The sequence below is a fragment of the Cebus imitator genome, unplaced genomic scaffold (genome assembly GCF_001604975.1).
Source record: "Cebus imitator isolate Cc_AM_T3 unplaced genomic scaffold, Cebus_imitator-1.0 Scaffold340, whole genome shotgun sequence".
NCBI classification, from domain to species: Eukaryota; Metazoa; Chordata; class Mammalia; order Primates; family Cebidae; genus Cebus; species Cebus imitator.
Genome location: NW_016107655.1, coordinates 619,670 through 635,546, shown reverse-complemented (window position 1 = coordinate 635,546; position 15,877 = coordinate 619,670). Strand labels below are relative to the sequence as shown.

At 35.2% G+C, this 15,877-nt stretch overlaps 1 protein-coding gene across 3 annotated transcripts in view; it reads right to left on the bottom strand.

Moving 5' to 3' along the window:
• DNAJC13 (DnaJ heat shock protein family (Hsp40) member C13) overlaps positions 1-15,877 on the bottom strand; it is a 123,502-nt gene that overhangs the window by 52,880 nt on the left and 54,745 nt on the right. For 2 of the 3 annotated variants that reach the window (XR_001818295.2, XM_017505696.2), the window contains exons 21-30: positions 14,504-14,518; positions 13,854-13,936; positions 12,385-12,538; positions 9,575-9,678; positions 9,328-9,487; positions 8,300-8,362; positions 7,096-7,197; positions 5,268-5,372; positions 4,036-4,238; positions 2,949-3,033 (exon numbers count right to left, since the gene is read on the bottom strand). Coding sequence is in view for 2 of the 3 variants with exons in the window: in XM_017505696.2 (XP_017361185.1) it covers positions 2,949-3,033; positions 4,036-4,238; positions 5,268-5,372; positions 7,096-7,197; positions 8,300-8,362; positions 9,328-9,487; positions 9,575-9,678; positions 12,385-12,538; positions 13,854-13,936; positions 14,504-14,518 (1,074 nt within the window). In the remaining variant the exon portion in view is untranslated. The remainder of the gene's footprint in view (positions 1-2,948; positions 3,034-4,035; positions 4,239-5,267; positions 5,373-7,095; positions 7,198-8,299; positions 8,363-9,327; positions 9,488-9,574; positions 9,679-12,384; positions 12,539-13,853; positions 13,937-14,503; positions 14,519-15,877) is intronic. The other variant, XM_017505697.2, reaches the window with a different exon arrangement.

The window sequence follows — 15,877 nt, the reverse complement described above, 5'->3', positions numbered from 1 at the left end:
GTTGCAGTGAGTTGAGGTCGTGCCACTGCACTTCCCTGGGTTACAAGAGTGAAACCACATCTCAAAAAAAAAAAAAAAAAAAAAAAAAAAAAAAAAAAAAAAAAAAAAAAAAAAACAAAAAAAAAAAAAAAAAAAAAAAAAATTATAATACAGAAAGTAGCTCAGATTAGGAGGCCAAAGTTCTATACTCTTATGTGAGACTTAACAGCTATGTCTCTTTTAAGTAAATAACTTAAATTTCTCTGTGCTTTGGTGTCTTATCTATTCCACAAGATATTTAGATTAAGTATTTCACACTATTACAAATGTTAAAAAGGAAAAATACAGTCATAGAAGATTTTCCCTAGTGTTAATGGCAGCAGTTCAAGACCTGACATTATGGGAACTAGCGGCAAACAGAAACACACTCAGGCACAGGCATGAACATGCACACACACCCCCACCCACTAAGAGTATTTCCAACTGTCACTCTACTAGAAAACCTATCACATTAACTCACCGTACCCTGGACCACTATAAAAATTCTGATGCGCTCTCGGATAGTAAAACTGATGACTGCTCTTAAGTCAAATGAAATACAGATAGCCCTTCCCAACCAATGAAGATAATGTTCCCAGAAACAACTATAGCCACCTAACTGTGCTTTATCAAGATTCAAGTCTCCCAGAATATAAAAAGTTATGAGGAAATTAAAAATAACTTCTTAAAAATATTTTTCACACTCAATATAAAAAAATATAAGTCATACATTGTTCAAAGACTCTAGATTTATCAATACAAATCTTCTCAATCATTTTCTTCAGGTATTAGTGAAAAGTTTTGGTTAATTAAAAGAAAGCCTCCCTCCCTCAAGCTTCACGTTATGATGAGCAAATCTCTTCTAAGTTTTTCAATCATCCCTTCCTAGCCAGAAATTTAATGCCATTTGTGTTTATGTTTTCCGTTCAGTTTTGTAAGACTTAGAAAAATGGGAAAGGTTGATCTTCTGGGCATGGTGTTTTATCCACATGTTGAGAGGGTCTACTAGAGAGAACAAATTCCTCTCTCTGCATCACCTCACATATGCAGCCACATGGCCCCCGGGGTGGTGGGGGTGAGGGGTGGGGGGGTGGGAGGAGATGTGGTAATAATTTAGAGCCCTCAATAACTGCAGTGCTTTTTCGTTGAAGGATCTGAATGGAAATACCAGCAACAGAAAAGCACAGAAATTTTAAAATGTGAGTATAAAAAAAAAAAAAAAAATAGCAAAAAAAAAAAAAAAAAAAAAAAAAAAAAGTCGGGGGGATAGGGCATTACTGTATTTAGAAGTCTTCTTCATCAATGACTTACATAGGCACTTAGGTAGTAAATAAGTGAATGTAAAAATGTATTAACTGAGTAACTCTTCTCTCCTTTTGCAGACCAATGTACAACTGAAAAGTACAAATGGCACAAGTTACTGGTATAGAACTTAAAGGAAATATTTGCCTGAAATCTCTAGGACCTGACTTATTTGGGTTTACTGTTAATCTGAAGTTTAAAGAGCTTAATTCCAAGATAGCAGAATAACACAAAAGAAAAAGAAATTTTGGTGTATCTTATGTTAATTCCAAATCAATGCTTTGCATCAGTTGGTATCAATGAAAACCTAACTAAGAATAGTCAAAATCTAGGGCAGAAGGTAGTGAGACTGCTGTGATTACTTAAGATATAGGCTGGGCACGGTGGCTCACGCCTATAATCCCAGCACTTTGGGAGGCCGAGGCGGGTGGATCACGAGGTCAAGAGATCGAGACCATCCTGGTCAACATGGTGAAACCCCGTCTCTACTAAAAAAACAAAAATTAGCTGGGCATGGTGGCACATGCCTGTAATCCCAGCTACTCAGGAGGCTGAGGCAGGAGAATTGCCTGAACCCAGGAGGCGGAGGTTGCGGTGAGCCGAGATCGCGCCATTGCACTCCAGCCTGGGTAACGAGAGCGAAACTCCGTCTCAGAAAAGATATAAACCACCATGGTTCACACCTGGGGCCTGCTGGTGTACTTCCCAGTAGTCTTAATAACATCAACACACACCACAAACTGGAACAAATCACTTTTCAGGTATTCAAGTGGTGTGATTTTTAAAATAGGTAATAAATAAAACACTTTTAGAACAATTCTGGAATCTGGAAACTTCCTATAGTTAGGCTCAATCCTCTACAGCATATTCAGCAACTCAAGAGCAAGTGAAATAGCCAGGCGCAGTGGCTCACACCTGTAATCCCAGCCATGATTTGGGAGGCTGAGGCAGATGGATCATTTAAGGCCAGGAGTTTGAGAACTGTCTGGCCAACATGGCAAAACTCCTTCTCTATAAAAAAAAATTAGCTGGGTGTGGTGGCATATGCCTGTAATCCCAGCTACTCAGGAGGCTGAGGCAAGACAATCATCTGAACATGAGAGGCAAAGGTTGCAGTGAGTTGAGGTCGTGCCACTGCACTTCAGCCTAGGCAACAGAGCAAGACTGTCTTAAAAAAAAAAAAAAAAAAGGTGAAATGAATTTAACTCAAAGTTCAGGCTTTCTTTTCTTTTTGAGACAGGGTCTTGCTCTGTTGCCCAGGCTGGAGTGCAGTGGCATGATCACAGCTCACTGAAGCCTCCACCTCCTGGGCTCAATTAATCCTCCCACCTCAGCCTCCTGGGAGGCTGGGATTACAGACGTGCCATCACGGCTAATTTATTAGTTTATTTTTTTGGAGAGATGGTGTCTCCCTATGTTCACCAAAGTGGTCTTGAACTCCTGGGCTCAAGCAATCCTCCCACCTCAGCCTCCCAAAGTGCTGGGATTACAGTGTGAGCCTCCACACCTGGCCTGTTTAGGCTTTTTGAAAATAGAACAGTCTGCAACAAAACAAAAACTGGTACTGATAATTAAAAGAAAATGATTCTTAAAATTGCTTCTAGTTTGATAACATAAAAATAACTCACCTGAATAATATGGGGAAGGCAAGTACTATCTGATAGCAGTCTTTTTATTTTGGGTAGAGGCCGAATGATGGCATTATCTTGATCCCTAGAAAACATTTTTCACATCAACATTTAATATATTTATTAAAATTTGTATGTTCAGCGCATATGGCATTCTACTAGGCACGAAGCAGGTTACCTTACTTTTTTGTTAATGAAGACTAAGCTCTCATACAGCTGGGAACATGATTAGGTATTTTGGTTTAAATCTATTTGGCTGCTTAATATGACTTCATTTCCTTCCATAAGATTTCCTTGAAAAACAGTACCCTAGAAGAGCCAAAGACTCTTATTTATTATTTAATTGATTAAACTTGGTGTTGTCCAACACACTGTCAGTGGATATTTTCCCCCAAAGGGCATATCAAACTTTGTTACATAAATTTAAACCTTGATTTAACTATGTTTTGTATTTTCCAAGTATAGCTTTAATTTTAATACTACTTTATTTCTAAATAATAACTATAATTTTGAGTCCAAATGGAACCATGAAAACTTCAAGTGTTTTAAAATGTGATAGTTTCTCAGTAATTTCCATCACAAGATATCTTAAGTAATGAATCAAAATGATTTAGATGTACATATTTCATAAAGATTGAAAAGCTCCATGCAAGTGTTATACTTACGACTGTTACTAGAGAACAAATTCTCACCTTCACTGGTCAAGTGGGCCAAGATGCGCCTTCTATAACAGAAGTAGCTAGCCTGACAGATCAACAGCTGGCATTTACCACTGTCTATGGGCTGCAGTATGTGTAATTCAAAACATTCACACCAATTCACATAAATTATAAAATGGTTACTACTGCAAGTACAGATAAGTATCAGTTTTGTAGTATTTGAAATTTCCCAGAGCAAGTTGCTTTTAGCTACTTTATTAATATAATTTGCAAAGTCTTTTTATCTGTTTCAAAAAATTCCAAAGGTCAAAGCAGCATTCCTCCAAGGCTATAAATAGGACATCTTTGTTTTAAATCACCAGACTGATACTATGATGTTACTAAGGAAGCATATCAATTATCCATGGAAACAAGCAATTACATTTTACCTGCTTGGAAAATAACCACACATTGTGATCAACATGTTCAATATAAGGGTAGCAAGGTCAGTTTCATTCAGAACAGCCTGTCCACTGGCTAAGAGACACCACTTAAGCTGGGGTATGGACTGAAGTGGTCGCCATCCATCCATGCCTTGAGCCCAGCATCTGGTTTTTGCATTTAACATTCCTTTGGTCCACAATTCTTGCATCTTAATGGATGAAAGGCATTATTACAAACAGACAAAAAAAAAAATCTCACCAATGTTTTCTACTTTATAGTAAATACATACTAAATTATGAAACAAACATCCAAGCACACTATTTTAGAAAAACAAAGTTTTGTTAACAGGCCTTTGGGACCACAAATTTGGTTGATAATACAAAAAAACACAACCACTTGGCCAACCTGCAGAACATAAGGAATACTGGAAAGAGTAAAAATGGTAGGTGGAGTGCTAAATAATCAAATTATACTAGAGTAGAAGGGTTCGTCCTCTAAAAAACTGTCTTTGCCCCAATTCCAGATGAGCCTGGGAGGCTGAAGATCGGAGACAGGATCAAGTATTAAGATAAATAGGAAAGCTATCCTTAGTTCTTGGAGTGAACAATTTTCCATAAATTTTAGACTGCATAGTAAAGCTTACTTGTTCATACCCTATAGAAACATTATAATCTGACATAAATACTAAGATAGCTTTTTATTTTTGGAGATAGGGTCTTGCTCTCTGTGGCCCAGGCTAGAGTACAGTGGTGTGATCACTGCAGTCTCAACCTCCTGGGCTCAGGCAATCCTCCCATCTCAGTCTCCCAAGTAGCTGAGACCAAGTATGCTCAGGCATACACTTTCATGCCTAGGTAATTGTTTTTTATTTTAGTAGAGATAGTCTCTTGCTATCTTGCCCAGGCTGGTCTTGAACTCCCGGCTTCAAGTGATCCTCCCACAGTGCTGAAATTTTAAGTGTGAGCCACCACACCTAGTCAGAAATTATTATATAAAATTCACTAAAAACCTAAGTGCAGCCTCCATAATAACAGCTATTAAACAAGGTTTGAAGACATAATTTTATATGTATGTTTGGTTCTCAATTTTTCATGTGGAAACTGAGTTGTAGGGTCCTTGGAGCTAATAACAGGAATTTAAATGACAGTTTAAAAATATTCCACACCTCAATAAGTACTAAGCAGGAGGGCCTAAGAAATGCTGAGACCTTCACAAAAAGTTTCTCCAAGATACACACCTCATGAAATCCATACGGGCCACTCCTTTCTTTGTCTGCATTGCCAAAATACCATTCCTTTTCACTCTCTCTTTTCATATCTGGAGCAGCTTCAATTACATTGCTCTAAGTTTAAAAAAGATTTAAATTATTTTCCAAGGCAAAAATCTAAGAGAGCAGATGTCATACAAGTTGCACAGCAGTACTTTGAAGGGGTTTATATCTAAAAGTTAACCTGAAATTTTAAGTGACCTTATTTTAAGACTTAAGAGTTAAGGACAAAAATGTCTAACCTAACAGTCCAAAAAAGTTATTTCTTTATTAATACATATTTCAGGTAAATGGTTTCCTAAGTTCAGTCAGCAATCTAAGCTAAATTCAGTGGTATCTATATTCCCCATGGTCATTAATACATGCCCAGGATACTAACATTTTAGTAGTAAAGAATATTGCAAATAGCTATGTAAATAAATATGTATGATTAATCTTAAGCAACAACGCTCAAAGTTCTTTCGGGGAGAAAAACTCACTCCAACTAACAGTTTCAATAAGGAACTGAGATCAAAGAGTTAAAATGCTAACAGCAAAGTTAGTTTTCAGTGTTTTTATATACTTAGTCTCAATTTATTATCTATTCCCCTTACTACAAATAATTCTTACAATTTTCTCTATCAATGTTTTATAAGAATCTAGGTTAGAATTTTTATGTAGTTTGGTTTGAACATGATTCTTATGTTCTTTTACTTTCTTTTTTGAGACAGGGTCTTGCTTTGTTACCCAGGCTGGAGTGCAGTGGCACAAAAATGCCTCACTGCAGCCTTGACCTCCCAGGCTCAAGCAATCCTCCAGCCTTAGCCCCTCAAGTAGCTGGGACTATAGGCTTGTTCTAGCACATCTGGCTTTTTTTTGTCAAGACAGGTGCTGCACCAAGTTGCTTAGTCTTGAAATCCTGAATTCAAGTGATTCTCCCACCTCAGCCTCCCAAAGTGCTGGGATTACAGGTGTGAGACACAATGCCCATCCTGTTCTTTTTCTTATAGTCACCCGAGAATGAAATAATCTGTTTTTAAATACTGCCATAATTATCAGCTTTCAGTTAGACTCATATAGAGAGGTACAGCAAAGTTGTTAGGAGCATACAGACTTCTGGGTCTTGACTCTAGCTCTGCCACTTATCAAGTGACCTTGGGCAAGGTACTTAGCCTCAGTGTTCCTTAGTTTCTTCATCTATAAAATGTGGATGATACAAATCTCAATGGGCTGTTGGGGGATTCAAAAAGTCAATATATTTTATGTGTACCTGTTGCAATGGTATATAACAGAATATGCCATATACTACATACTCGGATAGCACTTGTGGTCACAATTCGCACAAAGTCTAACATGGCACATCTCCTTACAGCAGGAAATTAAAACACCAAACAAACAAACAAACAAACAAAAAAAACCTAACGAGCTATAAGTTAGCTATTTGTCCTCTTGGCTGGTTTTAATAAAGTGTCCAGACTACTTTAAGGCAAAGAATATTCTTAATGCTTGCCAATGCTAAAAGTACTAGTTACATATCTAATGAATGCAGTTTGAATCCTAAAAGGCACACTGCCTCAAAATAAGCCACATTAGAGATACAGTTACTTTAAAAGACAAAACAAAACTCAATCGCTACTGTCTATTTTGGATTATCCTTACAGTGATTTCACATTTTCTGTGTGAATCTCCCAGAACTAGTACTACTGTAATTACTGGAGAAATATGTGTTTGACCACATATTTCAGATTCCTGATTCTTTTGACTCTAAAACTATACTCAGAAATTGTCAAGTTTGTAAAACCCATACAAGCATACGTACTTGTAGTGGTACTGTAGCACGGCTTACATGGAGATGTGCAAGGGTAAGCAAGTCCACAAGGATTCTAATTCCATTTGAATCCATGAGATCCTTAACATTTTTCTGGAAGAGGGAAACAATTTTTTCATAATCTAATTATCTGTCGTAATCTAAATCCTTTCCCTATAGTACCTTTCCCAATAGGTACTGCCACCTATGAGGTCCTCAAAGAAAAGAATGCTTGGAATCTTTGGAAATAATTGACTTGACTGGTATTACTTGGTCTTTTCAGCATTTTGTGTTCAAGAAACCTGAATTTCAATTGATTAAAAGGGCAAAACTGTATTAAAGAGAGCACTTATTTTTACTTAAATATATTCTGAGAAAAAACCCACAAAAATAAGAGTGAACAAATTAAAGACTGTCATGATAAACTCTGGTTTTACAATTACTCTGCCAAGGTCTTTTTAATAAACAGATTATTCTGTATCAGAAATAAAGTCTGCTATATTTAAAAATCCTTCAATGTTCCAGTTTTCATAAATATGAAATAACTGGTAATTTCTTAGAAGAGATTGTAATTTCAATTAAAATTTCTTTGTACTTATATTTAAAACATCTGCATTACTTACTATAAAACTACACAAATTGGTATTATATCAAAGCTTTAGGAAATGAAAATCTGCTTAAACTTCAACGTAAATAGTAAATTGTTACTACAACTATGAATTCCTGTTGTTAGAAATTAGCATGAACCTATTAAAATGCCTTTAAAAAGAAACTACTGAGTAAAGTGACTTATCTTACAACTCAAAATTACTTTTTATCAACCAAATGTATACTGATAAATTTAAAACTTTCCACTTTGTCAAGCATGTATTTTACTTAAAATTTAACCCTAAAGAGTCCCTAAAGAAAAATAAGCTAATAAGTATTATTAAAAATCATTTTAACGTTTTAAAAGTCATCCTTCATTATTCTTGATTCAGAATTTTATCATCAATTCATTTAGCACCTGTAATATTAAGAACAACTATACAGGGATATTGGCAAAAACCTTTCCCTCCAGGAGGTTACAGCACACAGAACTTTCTGTCTAAAAAGACAGAAAACAGAAGACAGAAGACAACCCTCCCTGGATAATTAACTCAAATTGTGAGGATTTATCTTAACAATTACTTGTATGACTTGAAAACAACAATGTATGTACGCAAAACTACCATACCTTATTAAGGATCAACTTGTTAAGGAAGAGAATCAACCTATCTCGTTCAAGTTTATCTGTACACTATTGAAATAAAGGAGAATTTGGTGAGAAGTGAATAGATATAGAAGAAAAAATCATAAAAATCTGTCAATTATTCCTTGATGAATCCAGAAAACTACATTCTCTATGACTTTATATAACTTGTCTAATTTCCCTAGAAAGGCAGATAAAGTCCACAGATTAATATTTGGCTTTAAGGAGATATGTAAAAATTGAAATAAGTGAACTGGTCCAAATGATACTTTAAAAGGAAAATAAACACAAATGAAAGTATAAAACATACATACTGCAACAAATAGGAAACAATCAAATGAGCTGGCATGATGAGCAAATTAATTTATCCCCTCCACCATGTTCAAGTGTTAAATGACAAATTCTTAAATTAAAAAAAAAAAAAATTGTTTTGAGACAAGGTCTTGGTCTATCCTCCAGACTGGAGTGTGATCACAGCTCACTGAAGCTTCAACCTCCTGGGCTCAAGTGATCCTCCCATTTCCAGGTAAGCCACCAGGTACATGCCACCATGTTCACTAATTTTTTTATTTGACAAACTGTATAATTTAAAGTGCTAATTCAAGGTTTTTTTTTTCTGGAGGGTTATCATTGTAATTTTAAAAGGTTTTTAATATCTTTAGTATGCTAGCATCATTCTACATTTTTCCAGAATGGAAAACCAAAAAGGTACACACCAATCTAGAAGTCACTATTTCTTTTTATACACACCTGTTCAACTCATCCATACTTAAAGGCTGACAAGTAGGTCAACTAAAGTCGTTTGAAAACAGTAAATTGGCATGGACAAATTCTAACCCTTTATTCATTTTCCTGTTCATCTAACTCAGATTTAAATAAGTATAAATTATAGAAAAATGAATGCAGAAAGCTACAGTAATAATGTGATCAAACAATTTAAATTTAGTTTTTTAAATTTAACGTAAACCCCAGAGACACTATCAAATAGTAATTTCCTTAAATGATATCCTTACCCTCTCTAACATTCCAATGATATATCTGGTATCTGTAAAAGGTCCTATTTCTTGATGACATCTGCCATAAACAATAGCAAGAGCTTGTAAACATAAACACTTCATGTTTACTTTTGGAGTGAGCAAGAAGCGATGATACAGCTCATTGAAAAATTCATACCTAGATTTAAAAAAAAAAAGTTCACAATAGAAATAATCATGAAACCAACAGTGAAATCAAATGCAACAGATATACAGAGTAGCTCACGATCTCTTAATTGATCCACTTTCTTCATTCTCATCTTCCTCCAATAGTAATCTCAGGTAATAGTCTCCTATTTTAATTTCCTCTGCCAGGCACTCATATTTAACCTTCATAAACAAAAGCAAATTACATTATTTTAGTTTACAATAGATTTCGGCAATTTCTAATAATTGTTTCTTGTAATTCTTTCTGCTCAAAACTTAACATTTCTTAAAATACCTGTTAAATATTAACATGACTATTTTAGCTAAATGTTGAGAATTACATACCAATTTTATAAATCTAAGACTTGCTGATAAAAACTGTCACAGCACTATGTGGTGTCAATGAAAAAAAGAAGAATGAAATCTGCTTTATTCCCTTCCGAGTTTGGCATAAAAAATCAGGGAGTAGATGGTCCTGCATCACACATAATTTGCCCAACACACATATACTACTTCAGGTCTTCCCTCTTACCCCAGCTCTATCCTGGCAATTTGCCAAGACTTAAAACCAACGCATCAACTTCCTTTCACATTTTTGTAAAGAATTCCTTCTATGTCAAATCACCCCATGCTACTAAATGGAGGTGACAAATGAGGGCACAGTCACAGATCAGGAGTTGGGGCAGGACCACGTATGCTTGCACTCAGGCAGTGTGTCTCAAGGAAAGATTTCAGGCCATTATAAAAAGAAATTCCCAGATCAAATAATCAAAATTCTTTTTCCAAAGTCTAAAATAACTGCTTTCTAAAAATATAAATTATATTAAATCAAATATGTATCTTTCTTTAACTTTCTATAAAGTCTGAGCATTCAATTCATTTAATTTCTATTAAGCATACACTGTGTGCCACCCCCTATTTCAGGCACTGGAGACACAGCAGTTGAACAAAGGTTTCTGCCTTCACAGGTGAAGCCCATAAAAAAGTGAAATATATTTGACAGTTGGGTAACTGAAGTCCTACAGAGTGAAATAGAGGAGGGAACAGGGATAGGGAGAGAGAATGTATATGTAAGTATGTTTGTATGGATAAAAGGGGCTGCATTTTTAAACAAGGTAGCCAGGGAAGCCCCACTCAATGACAGTCAAAAGATCTGAAGATGAGAAAAGAAGTTATGAGGCTATCTGGGGAAGACCTTATTCTAAGCAGAGGAAACAGCAAATAAAAAGACCTTGAGGCAAGAACATGAACTTGGTGTTTTCTAAGAAGCCTGTTTGGCTGGAAAAGAGTGAGAGGGAGAGAAGTAGGAGATAAGACAAAAGAAACAATGCTTAGCGTTGGCGGCAGAGAGGGGAGGTACCACAGATCCTGGCTTGAAGTCATTTTAAGGACTCAGATTTTAACTGAGATGGGAAACCACAAGAGCACCAAGGGTTATGAGCACAGAAATGATCTGTTTGCCATTTAACAAGGTAACTCTGCTATGTTGATAAGACTCCAGGGAGGCAGGAGAAGAAGCAGTGATATTGTTGTAATCTACTAGAAAGAAGAAAGTCTAAATAAATTTTGAAGGTGCACTGTATAGAATTTGTTATAAAACTTGATATGGGGTATAAGAGAAAAGACAATTTCAAGGGTTTTCACTAGAAAATAAGGAGTAGACATTATCTAAGATCAGAAAGATTATAAGAGAAGTAGGCTCAGGGGAAGAACAAGAGCACAATTTTGGAGAAAAGTTCTAGATTACTTATTATTCGATTATGAGATAAACGTATGAAGTCTAGGGCTTGAAAGTCTAAGCAACAGATAAAAACCTGGAAGCCATCAGCAAATAAACAAGATTTAAAGCCAGCCTGAGCAACATGGTGAAACCTCACCTCTACAAAACACACAGAATTAGCCAGGTGTGGTGGTGCACGTCTCTGATCCCACCTACTGGGGAAGCTAAGGTAGGAGGATTGCTTGAGCCAAGGAAGTGGAGGCTGCAGTGAGCAAAGATGGCACCACTGCAGTCCAGCCTAGGCAATAAAGCAAGACCCTGTCTCAAAAAAATAAAAAAAACAAACATTTAAAGCCCTGAAACTTAATGATTTCACTGAAGCAGCAAATAAAAATGAAAGACGTCAAAGAACTGAAACTTTGGGGACAGCCAACAATTAATGATCAGGGAGATGAAGAAAAATAAGGAAAGGCAGCTTGAGAAGAAGACAGTGAAAAAGGAGAAAATCCAGGAGAATACAGGCTCCCAAAACAAAGACAAGTTTTTCATTTTGCTAAGAATGGGCATATTCAAATTATTACATGTTTTGGAAATGAAACTGGGTTAAAGATCAAAGCCTGCAGGATCATGCACATTTTCAAATTTAAAGCTCTTATAATAGTTTAAATCATATATATGTAATATAATTCAATTATATATACACCCACACATATAGAATTATCTACCATCATCTTTGTCTTTCCTGCTCTTCACATCAATATTTTAATGTAACAGCAAAATACAGTCACATTCAGAATCAATTACCACACATACAGAAAACAAAAATCAAGTTACAAGGAACAAGGCAAATAGGATATGTTACAATGAAAAAAGAACTCAAAGATCCCAGAAATGGGAGGAGGGAAGGAAAGCAAAGAACAGATTTGGAATGTATAGAATCAAATTTATTAAAACTCCTACGTGATTGTCAGGTACAAAGCTGAGTTACTTAACAAATTTACTTTTTTTATTTTTGTTTGACACATAGATTAAAGTTTTCCAGTATTTCCTATTTAACATTAAAGAGGAAAGGTAAAGACAAATTATATAAATTTTTTTGAAAAATCACTCCCCAAATAGTACATGCTTTATTTTTTAAGATTAATATACAGGAAAAAATCAAACTTTACCTCAAACTCATGGTGATTCCAAGAGATCACATTAGCACTTCCAAGTTCTCTATCAATATTAAATGCTCTCATTTCAGATTCCAGAGTATCTTTCAGTTCTTCCCGTGTTTTGAAATTCCAAATAAGGTTTGACTTGGCATGGTCTTGACCAAACCTAGACATACATATAATCAGAAAATAGCAGGATGCACAATGCATTTTTAAAATCTATAAATATCCCTTACTGTACCTTATAAGCAAAAACAAAACTAAACAAACCCAAAAGACAGTGGAATAGAATATAGCAAGTATAAGTAAGGAAAATAAAATCTGTGTAAAGCAAACAGAGCAGAATGTTAATAATAGAATCTTGGTGATAGGTATACAGATATTCACTGCAAAATTCTTTAACCTTTTTTATGTTTGAAAGTTTTAATAAAAAGTTGGAAAAAAAAAGGAACCTACACTATAAATCTGTGTGAATTAATTTAAAAAAGGTGGTATTTCAACTTCAATGTTTATTGCTAATACAAATTCCAGTTAAGAAAACAATTCTATCGTCAGATACAAAACTTTAGGTTGGGGAGATAAGAACTGCTGAACTTTGGGGTGAAGCACGTGGAATCAGCAACATTCTAAATATTAGTACTTTACAGACTACCCAAGAAAGAATACTGCAAACTGCCAGGCTGTGAATGAGCATTTTCAAAGCATATTCCTCATATGCTTGGAGTAACCATTGTAAAACATTTGGGCCCAAGTCTAACTGGGGAAAAATGAGCTTCACATACGCTTACTTTAGAGTCTGCAATCGGCCTAGAAAGTCTCATTTCAGAGTTCCAAGAAAGTTCTATGGGGTGCAACACAACTGAGAGAGAAATCCAAGGCATATATTTAATGATATGCTATATACATACTGTATACTTTAAAAGTAGTAATGGGAGTTTTCAAAGGACTTATTTTTCTTTATTGGCCAAGGTATAATTGATATGTCAGTTTCCAGAGTGAGTACTGTGAGTTATCTTAAAGAAGCTTTGTAAACTCCCCAAAATGATTGTTTCCCTGTCGTTGTGGTCGTGTGTGTGTGTGTGTGTTGGGGAGTGAGGTGAGGGTGAGATTAGTGGATAAGAAGAGGGAAGGAGTTACCATATTTGATAGGAAAGAAAATGTATGAGGTCAGCTAACTTGTACACTCTTTCTCACAAGTCTTACGTTACTATCATCTGCCTCTTTTAATACTCCATTTCCAACTGGAAGTATGCAATTATTTCTAAGCCAGTGATAAAGTATTTTAAAGTAATCATCGCTAAGCGTTAAAAAGTCTTTAATTTTAGGAGCATCTCTAGTCACCCCAATATTAACAGTTATAGTTCCTGAACTTGATGGCATAAAAATACCTGTGGCATAAAGCAATAGTTTCAAGGAAGAAAAACATGTCTGTCATGGAAATAGTAAATTTAATCTTTATTGGAAAAGAGGCCAAATTTTACCTATAATAGAAGAGATCCCAATTTGCTTCTATTTTTATTCTCTGTCTTCTCTTTCGAAGAACTACTGGCTTCTGATTTATGTTCTGGAATAGAAAAAAAACTTCATAGTGCTCAATCTGGGGCTACCAAACAGGCTTAGTCACAAGATCATCAATTTATAAGTGATGAGAAACATTTCTTTCATCAAATTTTGATAGAAACAAAATTAACATAATAAAATCTATAAAACATGAATATAAATATAGGATATTAAATTCTATCACATATAATTTGACAGTATATATTTTTACAGTGTTACTCAAATATTTTCCATGTAGCCCAAAGCTGTTTCTATACCAAATTTTCTTAAAGTTTACAGTGATTAATAAAATTTGTAGTAGTCAAAAACAGTGACTTGTTTCAAACATTTACATGCAGTTAACACAGAAATCTTGGGACAACAATAAATGCAAAAGATTACAGGTTGTTCAAGTGCTACCAAAGCCAAGAGAAGCAAGAACAAATTGAAATAGCTAATGGAGAAGAAATATGTCTATGTTCAAACACATGTGAAGTAAGACTTGAATTTATTAAACAAAGAATATCAAAGATGACTCCACATGCCAGGCAGCTTAATGCATTTCACACACGTAACAGGAACTTACACTCACCATATTGTTTTTGTCCTGAATTTAATCGTAAAAAGGAAAAAAATTTGAAGAAAATAAAAAGAGAATGAGCCCAGGATCTGCGAAGTTATATCTATTACACATCAATATAAAATTATCTTCACTTTAAGACCAAAATAGATGCATCTGCTTCTCTAAGCCTGTGTCTCAAATTTTAGGCAGTCATAAACTCTTCGAGAATTCAAAGAGAGTTATGGCCCCTGTTTCAGACATAGGCACATACGTAAGGTTGCAACTGGAGAAGATTTCAAGGAATTCTTGAAATCTGTACCTGGATCAGAGGTTAAGAATCTCTGCTCCAAATGAAATCTATATATATATGTGTCAGACACGAAAACACTAATCCTTATTGTGATAGAAACAAAATGCAGAAAGTGGTTTAGATTAAAACATAGAAGTCTAATTTCATTAAAGTGCAAAAAAGAAAGAAAGAAAAAAATCCCAGACTAGATAACAAAGAAAAAAGGTAAAACAAATTCTAATATTGTTTGACATATAAAGCCTATAAGCTATATAACAAAATGTTTCCTGTAAATTTTAATTCCATGCACTATCAGGAAAACTAACGCAAGGTGGCTTGAATAAAGTATATAAATAATTCAAAATTTGGTTCAGTGACAAATCTTTCCTTAAACTAATTAACAAGTGCTTTCTTCAATCTCTCCTCTCCTCCAGGACAAAAGGTTGGCAGCCCAGAGTAATGAAAATGTAAATGCTATACAGAAAAAGGACAAAAAGCTCTCTATAGGCTAAGTGACTGAATTGGAGACTGAGGCTAACAGCCCTAACTAGCTAAAAAAAAAATCCCTAAAACTGAAAATAACAAAGAAAAAGCAATCTTACACATTAGCCAAAGGTTACTACTAATGCCAACACAGAGTATCAGCTGCAAATGGAACTGATTTCATAAACACTGGTTATATAAGAAATGCATAATGTTTTAAGAATCACCAGTTAATCCTGACAATGATTAGTTTTCAGACTCTAACTACAGCATAAGATCATTCCAAACTTTGATGTTAGTGTTTCTATTCACAAACATTATTTGCTGTTCCCTAAAGAAATTAATGTTTAAAATAGTGCCCAAGCAAAAGGGGATAAGCCGCTGATGCTCTCACCAAAAGATCTTGAGCAACATTTATCTGGCACCATTATTTGCTTAAAACCTTAGTAATACTCCACGTAAATGATACCAACAAACCAGTAAAATATTTTTTATATTAAAAATATTATTTTCAGGCTGGGCGCGGTGGCTCAAGCCTGTAATCCCAGCACTTTGGGAGGCCGAGGCGGGTGGATCACGAGGTCAAGAGATCAAGACCATCCTGGTCAACATGGTGAAACCCCGTCTCTACT